Raw genomic sequence first — 18,942 nt, forward strand, 5'->3', positions numbered from 1 at the left:
TTTAAAATTAAAATATTAACTTTTCAATATATGTTCAACACAGATATCAAAATATAAGTATGTATTTTCATATGATGTATAGTTTAATTTAAACGATATGAAATATATATATATATATATTAACATAAACACCTATTAAAATAAAATTATTTATTCATATGATTTTATAATCATTGTATATTATTATAGAAAAAAAATTTAAACCTTGATCACAAAAGTTGATGTGAGACTTTTAACAGTTTTAGTAATTTATACTCGTTTTGAGAAATTTAAAATACAACATAAATAAAAAAAATCTATTTTTTATTATATGATTAATATAATTGTGTAATTCATTTTAATAATAAATAATTAAACAAAAATGATAGAAAGTATACAAATTGTTGGCAAATCATTATTATTTAAGATCACTAATTGTCGTATATATCTTAATCACATTAGGCAATTCCGTAGCTTTTATTTAAGGAAAGAATATATAATAATTTCAATTTGATAAATGAATAGTCCATAATGGACATACTATATAATATAACATTTCCTAGCAATTTAATTTTGGACTAACAAAATTTTCAATTGATTCTCAAGCCGTCACGTAAGTAAAATTAACATTCCAATTACGTGACAACTCAGCATGATATTTTTTAAATTAATACAAACTACATGTTACAACTTTTTAAATGTTTCTCTATTAATATATAAGGGGTATGTACATTTATAAAAATACTTTTATAAATTATTAATTGATTCTTCTCGAGGAAATTTTCCCTTCTATACTATTTTGATCATATGATTGAGCAATTAATTATTATAAAATTTGGCACCATTGCCAGTTATAAGTTGATTTTGACATTGAGATTTAGTCATTGCTGGAGACTAAGGATGGTGTATTCAATTGGGATTGTTAGGTGATTTGTATTAAAATAAAAAATCCACTGTTATTTAGACATGAATATTCAAATTTCATCTAAAATCCACTGTTATTGAACTTGATATTTCATAAAATAATATGAAAACCACTGTTATTGAAAATATTTTAAATTTTGGAGTTTTGAAGTTTTAAAGTGATTTTAGAGTGTTTGGGTGAAGTTTCTTAGTTAAAAAAATTAGAACTCAAATCTCATGGTTTTAGGTAATATTCTAGAGTGGTTTAATAAAAATCATTTTAAACTCTTAAATTAATTTAAATCATCTAAAACTTCATTAAAAATCAAATCATCTCAAACTTTAGATTAAATACACCCCCCTAAGAGTCTTACTTTCTTTATATTGGTTACTAATACCTATTTTCATCTCTCTTTAAATGACACGTGCATGAACCTGAGAAGTAGAGCCTTAACACACCTTGTACCTAGAGTTGAAGACATCAAGGCTTTGGAAAGAGAGTTAGCAAGAAATAGAAGAGAAGAATAACGACATGCTCATTTGGATAGATTGGGCTTGAAATGGAACATAATCAGATTCAGCCACAACAGGAAGATGTCTATGGAGCTGATATCCATGGATACAATGCTCAGGGAGTTCCTATAGGAGCTGCTCAATGGCCAAATGGCGAAGGAGCTGCAAACTTTATGTCACAGGACCCTCCACGAAATGCTAGGGTTATTGGCACCTTTGATGAGCATAATATCCATGGGAATAAAAGTGGCATAAGAGCACCAGCTGTGGAAAACAAAAACTTTGAGAACAAGTCAAACTTGATCATTCCAAAACAACAAGTACCATTGTCTTGCTTTGGAGGATCTACTAGACCACTTGGATAACTTTGACAAGTATTGTGAAATGGTGAAGATAAATGGCATTTCTGAAGATGCATTAAAGTTGAGGCTCTTCCCATTCTCATTGGGGAACAAGACCCACACATGGGAGAAGAACCTCCCACAAAGATATATCTCTACATGGGATGAATGCAAGAGAGCCTTCCTAACAAAGTTCTTCTCTGCTTCAAACACTGCCAAGATAAGAAATGAGATCTCTAGGTTTGAACAAAAGAACTTAGAAGATTTTGATGAATCTTGGGAAAGATTCAAGGGCTATACCTTGAGATGTCCTCATCATGGCTTTAACATGGAGAGTTTAATGAGCACCTTCTATAGATGAGTCTTACCTAAATGCAGAAACATGCTTGACATTGCAAGCAATGGAAAGTTCTTGGAAAGGTATGTGCATGAGGGAATGGAGCTTGTGGATAACATGGCTCAGAGTGACTCCATTTATAGGGACGAGTATGACATTATCAACAGAGGAGCTGGGGTGATGATATGCACACTAACAAAGAGCTCAAGTCTTTGAACGACAAGCTCACTACAAGAAAACGTCTCATATATATAGCATGAGGAAAACGCTATTGCAAGATATCGCAGCGTTATGGCGAACGTTGTATCTTCCCCCGCAATCTTTTCTCGGATAATTTAGATAGCGTTTAGCTTGTGCTATGTTAAAATATTAGTTTGATGGCGTTTTATTAATTGTGCAATTGTATAACTTCTAATAGCAGATAATAATTGTTATTATATCATTATTAAAAAATTAAAAAAAAAATACAAATAATTTTTTTTAAATTTTTTTATATATTGAAATTGGTTACATATTTATGACCAGTATAACTAAACAAAACTAAACCAATTTTTTCAAAAATATTAAGCCTACACCTAAAATTCTATACCTAAAGTTCTATCTTCTAGCGCCGCACCACACCACGACCGACGCCGTCACAACGAGTACTCCAACGTCGCCGTCTTCCAATCACACAGAGGAGCTTGGACTTTTTCCAATCTAAACCTAATGTCTAATGATCCACTGCTTTTGCTACCTCCTCCTCCATTAAACTTATCTGCCTCTTGTCCACCTTCATGTAACAAGAAAAAAAAATCAAATTCAAAACACATAGAGAGAGATCAAACACTCTTTTAGATTTAAAAACAGGTCTCAAAGAGAATATACCTTCAAAGTCTTTTTCCATGTCTTCCAACATTTTCTGTCTCTTAGCACACAGCTGAAGCAAGAGTTACGTAAGAACATGAAGATACAAAATATTTTTAATCAGCATCCTTGCCATTAAGTAGAAGCATCAACTAGCATCCAGATCAACGAAACAAACGACAAAAAGTTAATACTTACAAGCCCTTTGGATGTAAAGTTGGACCAACAACAAGAGCATTCTGTCACACCCTTTTGGGTACTCTTAGAACCTGCAGAACTCATCGAGCAACTTTTAATAAAAATTCAAATAAGAGAATAAACTAGTTTTGTTCGTCTTTCATCAACATAAGCAAAACAGGTGATATGAACACAATACCTGGGAATGCAAGAGCATTTGAGGTTCCTGTCTGCTCATTGCTACGGTCAGGTTGACGTGGTGGCTGACTCACAAAATCCACACCTCCAAAAGCAACTTTCATCTGCACAAGAAAACATCTGAGAATCAATCCTAAGTTTCTTGGAAGCCTTGCACAAACTAGAAAGCCAACACAAAGAAATACACGTGAACAAAATTTTGAAGCTCTAACAATAGTCCCCTCCCACAACTAAAGATCTGTGGGATTGTATATCACCAATGGCTGAATCACTGTTCTAAAAAGAAATTAAAACTTTGTTTTGTCTAAACCATATATGTGGCTCGTTCCAAGCCTCTTCGTAGGAAGGAGATTGCATCCAAGATGGGTTTGGGATGTGGATTTCATCTGTTCTTTGAAGAGGAAGCACCAGACCTACATAAAGATACAAACTTTAAGGACTTTTTTTTCAGATCTGTTGTTTAGTGAAATTGAATAGAGAGAGAGAGAGAGAGAGAGAGAGAGAGAGAGAGAGAGAGAGAGAGAGAGAGAGAGAGAGAGAGAGAGAGAGAGAGAGAGAGAGAGAGAGAGAGAGAGAGAGAGAGAGAGAGAGAGAGAGAGAACCTAAGGAGCTGACATGAGAGGAGATTGAGAGTGAGACGAGTGTTGGTTTCGGATTCGGCTGCAGAGGAGAGAGGGGCGTTCTCAAGAGGAGTACAGATTCCGGAAGAACAAAGTGACGAGGAGTAGAGACAGGTCGACGGCGACGAACTCAGACGGTGACAAAGGCGACGAACTCAGGCCGGTCTCTGTCTTCTTCCCTTGCAATCTCTCATCTCTCATCTCTCTCTGTCTCATCTCACTTCTCTCTGTCGCCGTGTTTCAGAAGTCAAAAGGAGAGGACAAATTAAAACACAATATCCACCTTTGGATTAAAAACAATTAAGGGTAGAGATTGCAATCCTTGTGTATTACCTTTCAACCAATGTAAAATTTTCTTTTTTTTGTATGTAAATATTTAAAGAATAAAATGAGGGGGGAAGTGAAATGAGAGTAAGAGGGAAAATCAATCATTTTTCGCCTCAGTAAAGATAGCGTTTTAATGTACAATGATATTATATATGCGGCTTTTTATAGCATCAAAGTAAAAAAACGCTATCTTAAATTAGTTATGTCAAAGATAGCATTCTCGACTAGAACGTTATCTTCTTATGCTATCTTTACCCCCTCCCCTTGTGGTGGCTAGACTTTCTTCTCTTTGATAGGGTGCAATAAGGGCAAGTTAACTTTGTTGGTGAGGAAGTGAAGGAACATGCCACTGAGTCTACTGAAGTTGACGGGTTAGAAGGTCAACAAGAGATGTGTTTCATCAATGCTAATGGTACATGGTAGAAGGAGCCTAACTTTCAGTATCAGAATAACTACCAGCAGAAGCCATCGTACATCAATCACCAAAGTGGCTACCCACCCAAACCCAACTACCATTCACCTCAAGGTCAAGCCAGTTCTTCGTCTCCACAAGAGATTAGTACAGATATAGCTCTTAAACAGATCTTGGAATCTCAATCTAGACAAGAGAAGACCATTGGAGATTAATTGAAGAAGCTCCACACAAGGTTGATGGAAATTACATTAACCTCAACAATAAATTCTCCAACCTCTCCTCAAGCTTCAAATCATTGGAGAATCAGTTTGCTTCTATGACCTCAACATCCAAGCGCCCAATGAGATCTCTATAGGGACATCACAACAGAATCCCAAAGAGTATTGCAATTTCATCCTCTATACTTATGCTTCTGAGATTGAATTGAATGATCATGAGAAAAAAAGTGGATGAGATTAAAACTATTGTATGGAACTGAGATTTGACAGGTTGCGACAGAGATTGTAGCCAAGGCTGAAGTACATATTGTGGAGAAGGCTGACGACAAGGTTGTGGAGAGGGTTGAGATACAAGGTGTAAAGAAGGTTGAAGAAAAAGTTGTGAAGCGAGTTGGACACAAGGCTGAGACATCGATTAATGAGAACGCTGGGCAGAAGTTGAAGGAGGTTGAACTGGAAGAAACTCCTAAGGTTGAGCAATCACCTTATGACAAGCTCTCATTTCCAGGAAGATTTATCACTAAAGCTCAAAATAAGGTGATCTCTAAGTTCAGAACATACATGAGTGATGTAGGAGTCAAGCTTCCAGAGATCACAAATATGCATGATACTTATGTCCAAACGATGTTCATCAAGTACATTTTGTCTAACCGAGAGGAAGTAGCAGAACTCCCCGACATCTCTACATCAAAGATTGATCCTCCAGTCCTACCCAAATATCTTCCTAAACTTGAAAACCAAAGGAAGTTCACATAACCTTGCTGAATTCGCACTTGATGTTGTTCTTGTTGATTCTCGTGCAACTGTGAATGTAGTCTCACTGGAGATGGTGAAGAGCTTAAGGATTAAGAACAAGGAGACTAACACTTCTTCACTCATGATTTTGGGGATTTTTCTTCTACAATTCCAATTGGTCTCATCGAAGATTTCCTTTGAAGATTGGGGCATGCACCATTCTCATAGACCTCACTGTTTTTGATATGATGACCAAGAGGAGAGTACCATTGATCTTAGGCACACCCTTCCTTGATATTGTGGGTGCTTGCATCGATTTCTCTAACAAGACGGAGATTCTCCACAATGTCAACAATACAATCTCTTGCCCCATCAAGTCTCCAATGATGACATTTGAATATTGCCGAACCATCAATTTTGAATAGACTCACAATGGCGAGATCAGAAATGGAGTGGTTGTTACTATGAAAACAGTTATTGATGGAGAGCAATCTGATGAAACATGTGATAAGCACTTGTAAAGTGCTAAAATGAGGGGGGTGAGTGGCGCCATTCTGGCCTGACAAGAAGAAAATGATGAAAACCTCATCCTACTCCTATTGAGAACTCTTCACAGATTCTCACTCTTCATCCAATGAAGATCAAAGATGGAGTAATTTATTACAAGATCAAGTGCAAGGGAAGGTTTAAACCATTCTCTAATGCAAAAGCCATCATAACCCTTCAGTTCCAAGTTGATCCAATCATGCTTCAAGAGCTCTTTTTTTTAAGTCTTCACCATCACTCCTGATGGTGGGAAAGATCATCCTTCTCACTAGACAAGTGAAAGAAAAGTTAAGAAAATGATGAAAAAACTCTCCCTACTCCTATTGAGAACTCTTCACAGATTCTCACAATTCATCCAATGAAGATCAAAGATGGAGTAATTTTGTAACGACCCGGATCACTAGACACATTGGTTTGGTTTATAATTAATTATGTTTCAAGAACCAAAGCTGGTTTAGTTTAATTATTATTACTAAACCACTACTCATCCACCTTTCCTTAAACCTAATCGTGTTACATATATGTATATGTATCCTCTTCTTCATTTGGCTGTCAACATCACAACACAGAGAACGAGAGATGAGCCATGATATTCTCCTTCATTATTGATTTCTCTCCTCCATACTGTGTTGGTTTGGAGATTTATTTGCACCGCCGCCACTCGTCATTCATCTTGAACTCTTGTCCGGAGAACAATGTGATCGTAGTAGTTACCGTTTGCAACACCACCGTCTTGATCATCTCACCGGAGGAGGGTCTGAGATCCTTACCGCGCCGGAGCCTTTATCAACCCTCTTCATGGCTGTGATCATAACCGAGAGATACGGAGGAGCTAGACACGATCTACTGCAGCGTTAAACATCAACCACCACGGTCTTCATCACCCCAGCGCCAGCCACCACCGAAGGTCATAGACATCATCACCGAAGGTGCAATCATGCTATTAGAAGCCATCGTTGGTGATACGGTTGAAGTTATGATTTGGAACCGAGATGTAGACGTGGAGAAGAGACGGAGCCAGCGCATCATGACACTTCCGGTGCCGTTCTACACTCTCATTAATGGTGAGCCATCGGAGTTGCAGTTCATGTCATCGGAGTCCAAGATCCGACGTCCCAAGTCAAAGCCGTGAAGGTTAATGTGTCTTCCCTGTTGTTTCTTGTGCAAGAAGCAAATTATAACGTAAACCTTATTCATGCACATGCGTGCAGGATGCAATCATGCAACTTTAGTTTTACTTGTATTTCATGTAATTAATTCTAAAATTGGACTGAGTTTTGTTGGACGAGATCGTGGAGCATTTTTGTGATTCATCTCCAATATTAGCTAAGGTGAGGGTCTACTTCCGAACTTCTCGTACACGGCATAGGACCTCGAATAAGTATAATTTATTTCTAATGTATTCCGTCTGTGTAAAATCGAGTCTGTCATTGCTTGTTTAGTTTTTAGGTTCTTTGCTTAAACCGGATATAGGGGTCTAGATGGTTCAACGTGATTGTTTCATTTAGAATTGGTGAATAAAAGTAATTGTTTATGAGGAGTCATGAGATTGTTAGCCGAATACAGAGATGTACTTCTGTAGGTCGGGTGTTTGTGTTGAGGTTTGCTACGGTCAGCTTAGTCGACCTGTTGACCGTAGCCTAGAGGTCGATAAGCGTCGCCGGGCGGTGTGTATGGGCACTAGTCCTATACAAGAAGCCTCTTATAGGGGGAAACCTCTTATAGGGGGAGACCTCTATTTGGGGGTGTGCGGGCACTTACCCCGTAACTAGGGATCTTGTTTGTTTCTTGGGTACTTTAGGTGCCATGGTTGTCATATGTTAGGATTAAATTATATTTATTCGGAGTGCTATGTCGAAGTCCATGGACTTCGGGTTTAGCATCCCATACCTCACTGAGTGACTCCCCTGTTACTCACCCCTCTTTCTTCCCCATTTCAGGTGAGACAGATGAGTATATGATATTTGGACGGATTGGTGCTACTGGGCTTTTATTCGGATTTTATTTGGGCGTAGGGTGAGGGGAGTCGTGTATATGGGCTATAGTGTTATGAGATATTGTTGGTGGCACGCTGTTTTCCAAATAGGAGGTGACGGGTGTCACATTTTGGTATCAGAGCGGGTTTCCGTCCCGGCCTCGACCCGGGATGGCGATTAGGGGATTCGGTTTTGTACGTTAAAAAAAATATAAAATTATTTATATATATATATAATAAAAAAATGTTTGCAAAGTTCTTTTAGTACCATTCTGTCCAGTAATTACTAACTCAATTGTCTCTTTTTTATGACGATGAGTAAAATCATCGCCATTCGTCTTTTGGTTATCAGAGGTCTACTAGATGTTCAACAGCAGATGGGTGATGTCTCAGTTCGTCATTTTTCTCAGGAGTTATCAGTTTCTTCGGTCATGATTCCGAGATTATCCAGGAGTTGATATGTGACGTTTTTGCTTCCACCCTACTTCAAGCAATCATTCCACGAGTTTTTGTTACTGGAGATTACATGGTGTGACGTATGAGCCATTGGTTGGCATGTGTTGTTTTGTGTACGAGTATATTGACTATTTTGGAGGTATATTTGGTTTGTGAACTCGTGGATATCGCTTTTGAATTGGGGTGCAGCAGCTTGCGTTGTGTTGATATTGGAGTTACACTTGGTTTTGTTTGCCAGTTGTTGGCATTGTTGATCGTTTCAGAGGTGTGTCAGTTCGGACAGCTGACATAGGACATTGGGAGCTATTTATATACGAGTTGTACCATTTATGCATGGAGGAGTCGATTTATTCTGAGATTCGTCAGAGATGGAGCTGAGTTTATGCGATGTCATTCTTGAGACGGATTGTCTGTCATGACATCAAGTAGTGTTGATTTGCCTGAGGGCAAGAGTTCTTATTCCTGGATCCGATGAGAGTTTTTACTGTCTACATGCTACATGCTGAGGAGTTACTGGATATATGAGTAAATGGATGTTTGGTGACCATTTCGATGGTTAAAGACGATGGACAACATGAGTTGCAGGATCTTGGGGGTTATTGCATAGTATAGGGATGTATTTGAGGCCTTTGGAAGGGCTGTCACCAGCAAGAGGAGCCGTTTTCTTACGATCGGGTTGGAGTCAGGGACATCTCCGATTTTGCGATTTTTATACCGATTAGCGCCAGTGGAGATGATCGAGCTGAAAGGGCAGATGGATGATTTATCGGATATGGATTTTATCAGATCGAGTATTTCACCATGGAGACCCCCAGTGTTGTTGCGACAGAGAAGGAAAGGATTTCAGGCTTCGTATCGACCACATAAACTTGAACATGGTATCCATCGTATTGATGAGTTGTTGAATTAGATGGAGGGAGCTTCACGGTTCTCGAAGGTCGTCCAAGCGTTATGATACCATCAAATTGCTATAGCTGAGGAGTACGTACAGATTGCGAATTTCCGTATAGGAGATGGATATTATGAGTTGTAGTGATACCTTTTGGCTTAACGAATGCATGCTAGCATTCATATAGCTTATGAATGACGTTTTCGTGAACACTTGGATAAGTGCGTGATTGTATTCATCGACGACATCCTGATTTATTCTCGGAGTAGAGGACCATGCTGAGCATTTATGAATTGTGTTAGGTAAGCTTGGAGAGAAGAAGCTATTTGCTAGCTGAGTAAGTGTAGTTTCTAGCAAAAGGAAAAAAAAAAAGAAAAAAAAAGGATTTTGGGTCATGTAGTTTTCAGAAGCAGGAGTTGCTAGAGATCCGGAAAAGATTACTAAACCTTCAGAGTGGTTGAAGCCTAGGATGTACAGAGATCTGAAGTGTTACTATCATTGGGATTGTTAAAAAAAAAAAAAAAAAAAGAAAGATGTAGCTACTTTGTGTCGCCATGTCAGACTTGTTAAATAGTCAAAACAGAACATCAATTATTTATGGGATTATTACACAATCTACTTCTTCCAGATTGGAAATGAGATATGTTGATTGTTGCTTTCCTCATTGAACTATAGAAGTCAAGTTTCATAAATAATAATGTATGATCGATCATGGACCGTCTCGCCAAGTTAAACTCGAAAGGGGAGCCTCAGGACTTGTGCTTAGCTCGTGGGAAAAAAAAATTGAGGAAAGCATCTAACGCTGGAATAGTTCATGTACAGTAACATGTATCACTAAAGATATAACTTTAGGAGGCTCTTTATGGAAGATCATTCGCACACATGCTAGACCAAAGTGGGGAAGCATTATGACGTATAGCAACACATAGTTTAAGGGACGTTGAAGCAAATAGAAATGCTCAAGAAGAACCTAAAGGAAGTTTATGGCAAAAAAAAAAAATGCAGTTAATGCTGGAGAAACTTGGAAGTTAAGTTGGATAATTTAATGTACCTGAAAATGAAGACATTTCAGAGATGATCTAAGACTCGGGAGCTAAGGAAGCTTAAGCCGAGATACATGGGACCGTACCCCATTGTGGAGCGGATTGGAGTAGTGGCTTACAGATTACAATTATCAGCTGAGTTGTTATACTTCCATGATGTGTTTCAAGTGCCAGTGTTGAGGAAGGACGTGAGAGAGCTAGACCTCATTTTGCAGCACTCACCAAGTGATCTCGATTAAAAAGAAAAAAAAAAAGAAATCGTCTCCACGTGGAGATTGTGGATCAATAAGTGAAAGAGGTTCAGTAATGATTACCGTGTTGGTCAAAGTTTGTTGAGAGAATGACATGATCCAGTAGGAATGATCCAGTAGGACACCTGGACACCTAAATTCATATAATGATTGAGGATCAATAATTTTCTTGACCAAAACTCGAGAAGATGGGTCAAGATTTGAATTCGAGGATGAATTCTTTATTAGTGGGGGAGAATTGTAACGACCCGTTTCACTAGACACATTGGTTTGGTTTATAATTAATTATGTTTCAAGAACCAAAGCTGGTTTAGTTTAATTATTATTACTAAACCACCACTCATCCACCTTTCCTTAAACCTAATCGTGTTACATATATGTATATGTATCCTCTTTTTCATTTGGCCGTCAACATCACAACACAGAGAACGAGAGATGAGCCATGATCTTCTCCTTCATTATTGATTTCTCTCCTCCATACTGTGTTGGTTTGGAGATTTATTTGCACCGCCGCCACTCGTCATTCATCTTGAACTCTTGTCCGGAGAACAATGTGATCGTCGCAGTTACTGTTTGCAACACCACCGTCGTGATCATCTCACCGGAGGAGGGTCTGAGATCCTTACCGCGCCGGAGCCTTTATCAACCCTCTTCATGGCTGTGATCATAACCGAGAGATACGGAGGAGCTAGACACGATCTACTGCAGCGTTAAACATCAACCACCACGGTCTTCATCACCCCAGCGCCAGCCACCACCGAAGGTCATAGACATCATCACCGAAGGTGCAATCATGCTATTAGAAGCCATCGTTGGTGATACGGTTGAAGTTATGATTTGGAACCGAGATGTAGACGTGGAGAAGAGACGGAGCCAGCGCATCATGACACTTCCGGTGCCGTTCTACACTCTCATTAATGGTGAGCCATCGGAGTTGCAGTTCATGTCATCGGAGTCCAAGATCCGACGTCCCAAGTCAAAGCCGTGAAGGTTAATGTGTCTTCCCTGTTGTTTCTTGTGCAAGAAGCAAATTATAACGTAAACCTTATTCATGCACATGCGTGCAGGATGCAATCATGCAATTTTAGTGTTACTTGTATTTCAAGTAATTAATTCTAAAGTTGGACTGAGTTTTGTTGGACGAGATCGTGGAGCATTTTTGTGATTCATCTCCAATATTAGCTAAGGTGAGGGTCTACTTCCGAACTTCTCGTACACGGCATATGACCTCGAATAAGTATAATTTATTTCTAATGTATTCCGTCTGTGTGAAATCGAGTCTGTCATTGCTTGTTTAGTTTTTAGGTTCTTTGCTTAAATCGGATATAGGGGTCTAGATGGTTCAACGTGATTGTTTCATTTAGAATTGGTGAATAAAAGTAATTGTTTATGAGGAGTCATGAGATTGTTAGCCGAATACAGAGATGTACTTCTGTAGGTCGGGTGTTTATGTTGAGGTTTGCTACGGTCAGCTTAGTCGACCTGTTGACCGTAGCCTAGAGGTCGATAAGCGTCTCCGGGCAGTGTGTATGGGCACTAGTCCTATACAAGAAGCCTCTTATAAGGGGAGACCTCTATTTGGGGGTGTGTGGGCACTTACCCCGTAACTAGGGATCTTGTTTGTTTCTTGGGTACTTTCGGTGCCATGGTTGTCATATGTTAGGATTAAATTATATTTATTCGGAGTGCTATGTCCAAGTCCATGGATTTCGTGTTTAGCATCTCATACCTCACTGAGTGACTCCCCTGTTACTCACCCCTCTTTCTTCCCTATTTCAGGTGAGACAGATGAGTATATGATATTTGGACGGATTGGTGCTACTGGACTTTTATTCGGATTTTATTTGGGCTTAGGGTGAGGGGAGTCGTGTATATGGGCTATGGTGTTATGAGATATTGTTGGTGGCTCTCTGTTCTCCAGATAGGAGGTGACGGGTGTCACAAATTTATTACAAGATCATGTGCAAAGGAAGGTTTAAACCATTATCTAATGCAAAAGCCATCATAACCCCTCAGTTCCAAGTTGATCCAATCAAGCTTCAACAACTCTTTTTTTAAGTCCTCACCATAACTCCTGATGGTGGGAAGGATCATCCTTCTCACTATACAAGTGAAAGAAAAGTTAAGCTTTAGACTTTATCCTTGTATAAACTTTCTTTTAGCTATTTCTTCTTTGTTTTAGTTTGTTTTTTTTTTTTTTGTTGGGTACATCACAGGCCGCTAGCAAGCACTTGGAAAACTCGGATTAATTCGGGGGGTACAGCGGTCAGAGCTAGCGGTCAAGCCAAGGCCGCGAGAGAAATGGAGGTGCAGCGGTGTCTCCTAGCGTTTCTTCAACAGGCCGCTACGCCCGTTCGAAGTAAATGTTTCACCAGCTCCATGAGGCACCATTCTTCATCCTTATCATTGTACATACCATTTTTCATTTGCCTTTGTCTTATTTTCGGCATCTTCCTTGACCTTAGTCACACATAGACTGTGTGATTTACGATTAGGGGAGGTACCAAATGTCTAACATGTCTTGTGAATTTTTGTTAATCTCAAACTATTGAGTCGGATTATTAATAGATAATTGCATTAGAAAAAAAAAATTCTGATTATTTTTTGAAAAAAAATCAAAATAAGCATTTAGATCCATTTCTTGTTTCATTGCATCATTAGAATCAAGTCTAGAGCATTTAGAATTGCATCATGCATAGGGGGGACAATTATTAAACCAACCTTCCAAGGAACTCATGCTAAGAACTCAATATGACACCCTTCTTAATCATAGTAAGTAGCATGAGCATCTTTCAAATATTTGTTGACTTCAAACTTTGAAAACTCCTCTTAACAATCATTAAGTGTTGAAACTTTATTGCTCTTGAAAGTAAATCCAAATATTATTTGATTTAGTGAACTTTATCTCTCTTGCTTATTGGCTTTTGTGTACTTGATCATGGTTACCACACACACATTTGAGTTGGTATTTTCCCACTTTACCAATCTTTGGCAACTCAAGTGGCCATCTCTCTCTCTCTCTTCGAGGGTTACCATTACCTAAACCATGACTCTCATTCAAGCAATCATCGGTATGTTGAGTGAGGCTTCCTTTTGATAGCTTGATGTGTGCATAATTTTGAGAGTATTGGGAATGACAATGGTAGATTCTCATTACTTTCTAGCTATAAGGTCTCATAATTTTCTAGCTTCTAGGAAGGGAATAGAGCATTGAGAGTTTGAGTTTGAGCTTGGGATTGTGAAAAGAAATGAGAGAAAAATAGTGAGCTCAAGAGTCTAAAAAGAGATAAGCCATTAGGGATGAAAAGAAAATATAGTTCAAAAGAAGAAGTTATCTCTTAGTGTTAAAAGAAAAGAGAAAACCCCTAAAGAAACGAAAAGAATGAATCGCAAGAGTGGCAAAAAAGAAATAATGAAAGATCTAAAGGAAAGAAAATAGTGAAAGAATCCCTAGTAAACAATAAAAAGAAAAAAAGAGTTCAAATGGTGAGAGAGTATTCTAGAGTAATTGATATACTGTGGAATTTACCAGTTTTTAGCCATAATATAAGACATTTTTAGAGTATATTTATTATGTTTGGAGTCTATTTTAGAGTCTTTTCAGGTCCATGTATGCTTTGGAGAAATGTGGAGATTAATGAGCAATTTAGAGCTTATGGATGAGGGAACTCGTAGCTATCCAAGAAATCAAAGTCATAGCTAAGATTTAGTAGACATGCCCAACTTGTTTTAAGACCGACTTAAGCCCAAAAGACCCACCTATTACAAGATTGTCTCTGGCCGGCTTTATACCTAATATATATATAGATTTTTCCATTGTTTAAGGCAACACACACCATCATATACCATCACAAACCACTTTACACCATATATTTTTAGGGATTTTTACTTAGTAGCTTTTGGAGAGAAGATCAAGAACTCCTTCGGAGATTTTGTATTGAATTAAACTCCAGTGTTTCTACCTTATTTTATTTATGCATTCTATTCAGATTATTGATATGCTTTGCTTGATCATGTCAAAGTAGTTTCTTTTGTTAGATTTAGGGTTTGTTAGGGTTTAAGATGAATTACTGAAACATAGAACTGCTAGGGTGAATTATTAGGATCTTTCATCAGAATTAGCCTTATTGCTTGTGTTTTAGAGTATCTAATTAGAACCCTGAATTTAGGCTATTGACAACTGCAAAAATAGGTTCATACCTGATAATAATTCTGCTGAGCTTAGACACATGCAAGATCTGGTTTAGTTAACCTAGTGACCATATCGATTAGGAGTTTATTGATTGTCTAAGGAAGTATCGATCGACACTATGTAATATCGATCGACACTCACTATGTAGTATTGAACTTGTTTGCATGTGAGAGCTGTAACAAAGACACAGCCAACTGATTAGACTCATAGCGAGAGTTGGATATCTTACTATTGCATTCGAGTTCTAGGACGGTTTATCACACATCCTTAGATTCTATACATCATAATTCTGATTACCTGAAACCTTAAGTCTAGCTATTTTATCATATAAGTTCACAATTAACTGATTACTTGTTTTCTGCAATTTACAATTATCATATTTATTGTCTAGCTTAATCTTGATTTTTATAGTATATTGTGTGCTCACGCTCCCTGTGGATTTGATCCCTAAGTACTACAACTGAACCTTTTATGAGAAAGTTGCTATAAGGTCATTTGAGTGATATCAGTAATCACTGAGTCTTTTGGGTGAGGGAAAGAGTGATTGGCATTGGATTTGAAGGGAAATTTTTTGATTTGTATCTAGGAAATGGGTATAGCAATGAGGATTGAGTATTGTATGCATGATTTGTTTTCTTTCTTAGATATATTATGCATAATATTAAGCTCATAATTATTGAGAGTAAACCACCATCAAAATAGTATCAAAACTTTTTTGACACACCATAGTTTCAAGCCATTTCTTTACCTAGCCAAATGATTAGGACAATTGCCCATTTCCAATAATTCATTTATGATATTGTCTAATGAATGTGAGAATTGGTTGATTGGCTTGTATGTGGAGGCATGATGATGAATATAGAGAAACAAGGAGTTGAGATAGGCCTTGAGAACTTAAATTTTGATGAAGTCTTGCTCTTCCTATTTGCTAATATTATGTAAGGATGTCATATTGAAGGCTCTGAAGGGTCTATTTTGGTAATGAGCTCCCACTTTTAAACCTCTTCTCCTTTTTACTTTGATATATTGTGATTTTTCATAGTGTTAGCTTTGCTATCTCTCTTGTTTTTGGTTCATTTAGCTTGCATTTAGTGTCTTTACATGTGCATTTGCATTGTGAAACCTTTGGAGCAGATACTTAAGCAAAATGGATCATTTGGAGAGATGAAGTAAGCAAAACGAAGAATTTAGAGTCGGAGGAGCTTGTAGCGGTCTCTACCTAGACCGCTAGAGAAAACTCAAGAAAAATACAAGTTAATCGGGGGGGGGGGGGGCACATTGGCCCTAGTTCAACAGCCAAGAAGCAAACGCTAGAATTAACCATTTCTAGTGGACACACTGAAGACCGCTACACACCATCACCTAGCGTCCACTCTTAGCTGGCTCAACACTGGGTGCTAGCATCACGTAACCTAGTTGATTACGATTTTTTAGCTTCATGGTATAAATAAAATTTGTATTTCTTAAGAAAAACATCCTTTTATTTCTTGTATAACCCTAAAAACTTTTGGATTTTGGAGTTTATGAAATTAGTACTTTCTCTCTTGTGTTTATCTCATATTTAATCTTGATTATGCTTTTATCAATCATGTGTTTAAGTGTAACCAAGATGATATGTGAGTAGATTTTTTAGGATTTATGGGTAAGGGTGATTAGAGTGATTGAATGAAGATCTAAGGTGTTTGGTGTTATGTCTATATGTTTCCTTGATTATTGAGTGTGTTTAATTTTGAATTAGTCTTGATCTCTCTAATCTAGATCTTTAGACATTTCATGCTCGGAACGTGTTTGATGAAATGTCTGAATTAACTCAACTTTGCTCTTTTCTTCCTTAACCAATGAGAATTGATTTTAAGGGTGCTTAGCTAGCTTGTAAACTTGTTCTTAATAATTGCTTGACTTAATTAAACCAATGAGAGTTGATTTTTAATGATTGACTAGGAATGTGTCCACGCTTTGCGCGGAATATAGTTTTATTGTTGTTAAATGTTATTTTTTGGATGATCTAATTATGTGGCATGTCTTTATTTGTGAATAGCATTATTTGGTGTTTTATTGTATTATGTAGTAGTAGCTGATAGGTTAGTATATTATGTGTTTGTTTTACAATGATGTGTTGTTGTGTGTATAGTAATACTTGTTAGTATTGAATTGAGCTTCTGATGTAAAACATATTGAATTTCAATAAATCTGCATTTAGGCATTTGTTGATTTTAAGATTAATGGTTTCAACTTCAACATTGTATTTTATATTTTCATATTTTTGAACGTTATTTTTTAAAGATGTTTTTTTGTTCTCTCCCCATATTTTGACTTTGATCTGTCACCATCTATGTATTTGGTTTATCTTTCCGGTGTGTGGTGCTTCTCACCATCACCAGAAAACGACTCACATCTGTGGTCTTGTTTTCCTCGCCTTCTTCTCATGTGAGATTATCTAGTATTTTTTGTAGATCAAGTTTATGAGTTCTTAGTTGTGTGGTTTCTCAAGACGTTGTAGGCTGTTACGGTCAATATTGATTGCTCCTCTTCTTCCTTAGAGTTTGGCTAATGTTAGGAACTACATTTCCTTGGTTTGGGTCAGAGTTTAGTCGTCTTTAATGTTGTCTTCCTTGTCGTTGGCTTGCCGTCGATAGTCCTTGCTCGTCTTGGTTTTCAAGATCTGGTTTCTGTTGATATGACTCCTATGTTCTCTTTCATAGCTCGAGGACGGTTCCACAGCTTGTTGATTTCATTTAGTCTCCCCTTCTTTGTCTGTTCTCTCATCTCGTTGTATCTTTCATCGCTGTTCGCGTCTCTGGTGTCTCTCCCTTTCACCATGTTTGTCACTCTAGGTTTGGATAGTGTTTTCTTCTATGTATGCTATGTGGGCTTGGAAAGTTGTTGTTGGTCTCAAACTTGAGCTCTGGTTTTTTGGTGGTTGGCTTACATTCTTCTTCCCTCATGTTGTTTCTCTTCTTCCCCTATTTCCCTTGGTATAGATGTGCGGAGTTACTCTTTTGGAGCTTTAGTCCCTTTTATTCAGATCTTTGTGGTTATTTGCTGGCATGGACGCCTTCATGTGCTTGTTGAGTTTGTGAAGTGCTTCTTACCGCTTAGTTGACGGTTGTGCTTCCGGTCTTTTAGGCATGTGTATTCTTGATTCGTGGTGACTTTGGTTTTCTGGTGATTATTCTTCCTCTAATCCATTTTTTGGCTTTTTGCATTGGTGCTTGATCACACTCTTTTGTGTTCGGAGGATTGCTTTGCCTCAGATTTTACCTGTGATGACATCTGCTTGTTCTAACCAAAACATTACATGGTAAGATGAGGTAGGTTAGTCATCTTTGTTGATCTCTTTTCAGTTTTAGGTCTTTATTGAGTTAATGTTATTGTGGTATTTTGCTTTTTCTCTATGATTGTGGAGGTTTTAGGTTTAGTTTCTGTGTGTTTACTTTAAATTCTTGTTCTAATTTTGGTTATTTTATGAATTTATATGTTTGATCTATATTGAATGCCAAACATATCAACTAATTTGCTTGAATATGTCATATCTCATACATATGAATCTTGAATACTCTGAATACCAAACAATTGAGAAGTCAACTGATAATGAAGTGAGTACTTTTGCCGTTTACTTTATTTCCGTTTAATATTGATCTAATTCCCTCGATTATTGCATATTCTATCATTCATGCACTAATGATTCCTTGCTAAGCAGATTAAGCTTGATTACGCTGGATACAACACAAGTGAGAAGGTAATGTATAATGAAGTTAATACTCTGACCTTCTAATTTTTTGCGTTAATAATTGATATATCATAATTCTATCAATTGTCTTATTTTACATATTTTAATTTATCTATTTTATTATTTCAAATTTGTATAACAAAATTTGTATATTAATGTCTTTCTGATCTATGCAGAAGAATGTAAAACTATGAGGAGCAAGTAATATTAAGCTAACTGATCATCAAGCAAATATTTTCAAAGGAGTAAGA

At 37.4% G+C, this 18,942-nt stretch overlaps 1 protein-coding gene, 1 long non-coding RNA gene and 1 other non-coding gene across 4 annotated transcripts; 1 reads left to right on the forward strand and 2 right to left on the reverse strand.

Moving 5' to 3' along the window:
• Nucleotides 1-1,953: 1,953 nt before the first annotated feature.
• Nucleotides 1,954-2,060, reverse strand: LOC125584717. Its single transcript, XR_007321626.1, has one exon. It is a non-coding gene; the product is annotated as a small nucleolar RNA R71 (small nucleolar RNA).
• Nucleotides 2,061-2,488: 428 nt separating this feature from the next.
• LOC106425055 lies at nucleotides 2,489-4,502 on the reverse strand. Of its 2 annotated transcripts, XM_048752875.1 has the most exons (6): nucleotides 3,897-4,502; nucleotides 3,605-3,707; nucleotides 3,296-3,398; nucleotides 3,118-3,188; nucleotides 2,941-2,992; nucleotides 2,489-2,845 (listed from the first exon to the last, which is right to left on the reverse strand). In XM_048752875.1, exons 2-6 carry the CDS (start codon nucleotides 3,605-3,607, stop codon nucleotides 2,709-2,711), a joined length of 366 nt encoding a protein of 121 aa, XP_048608832.1. In that variant the 5' UTR covers nucleotides 3,608-3,707; nucleotides 3,897-4,502; the 3' UTR covers nucleotides 2,489-2,708. The 2 variants fall into 2 exon arrangements, with proteins under 2 accessions (XP_048608832.1, XP_022566315.2); XM_022710594.2 differs by lacking the exons at nucleotides 3,605-3,707; nucleotides 3,897-4,502 and having other exon boundaries at nucleotides 3,296-3,596.
• A 3,409-nt stretch (nucleotides 4,503-7,911) lies between these two features.
• Nucleotides 7,912-16,231, forward strand: LOC111210292. The gene is made up of 3 exons (XR_002661612.2): nucleotides 7,912-11,759; nucleotides 11,837-11,956; nucleotides 12,549-16,231. It is a non-coding gene; the product is annotated as an uncharacterized LOC111210292 (long non-coding RNA).
• The last annotated feature ends 2,711 nt before the right edge of the window (nucleotides 16,232-18,942 follow it).

This window comes from Brassica napus, chromosome C3 (assembly GCF_020379485.1).
Source record: "Brassica napus cultivar Da-Ae chromosome C3, Da-Ae, whole genome shotgun sequence".
Classification (NCBI taxonomy): Eukaryota; Viridiplantae; Streptophyta; class Magnoliopsida; order Brassicales; family Brassicaceae; genus Brassica; species Brassica napus.

What these genes read in the sequence shown, in the direction of transcription:
- LOC106425055 (XM_048752875.1), bottom strand. An exon ending in AAATGCTCTTGCATTCCCAG is followed by an intron (nt 3,189 to 3,295) that starts GTATTGTGTTCA and finishes TGAGTTCTGCAG; the next exon opens with GTTCTAAGAGTACCCAAAAG. An exon ending in ACTTTACATCCAAAGGGCTT is followed by an intron (nt 2,993 to 3,117) that starts GTAAGTATTAAC and finishes CTCTTGCTTCAG; the next exon opens with CTGTGTGCTAAGAGACAGAA.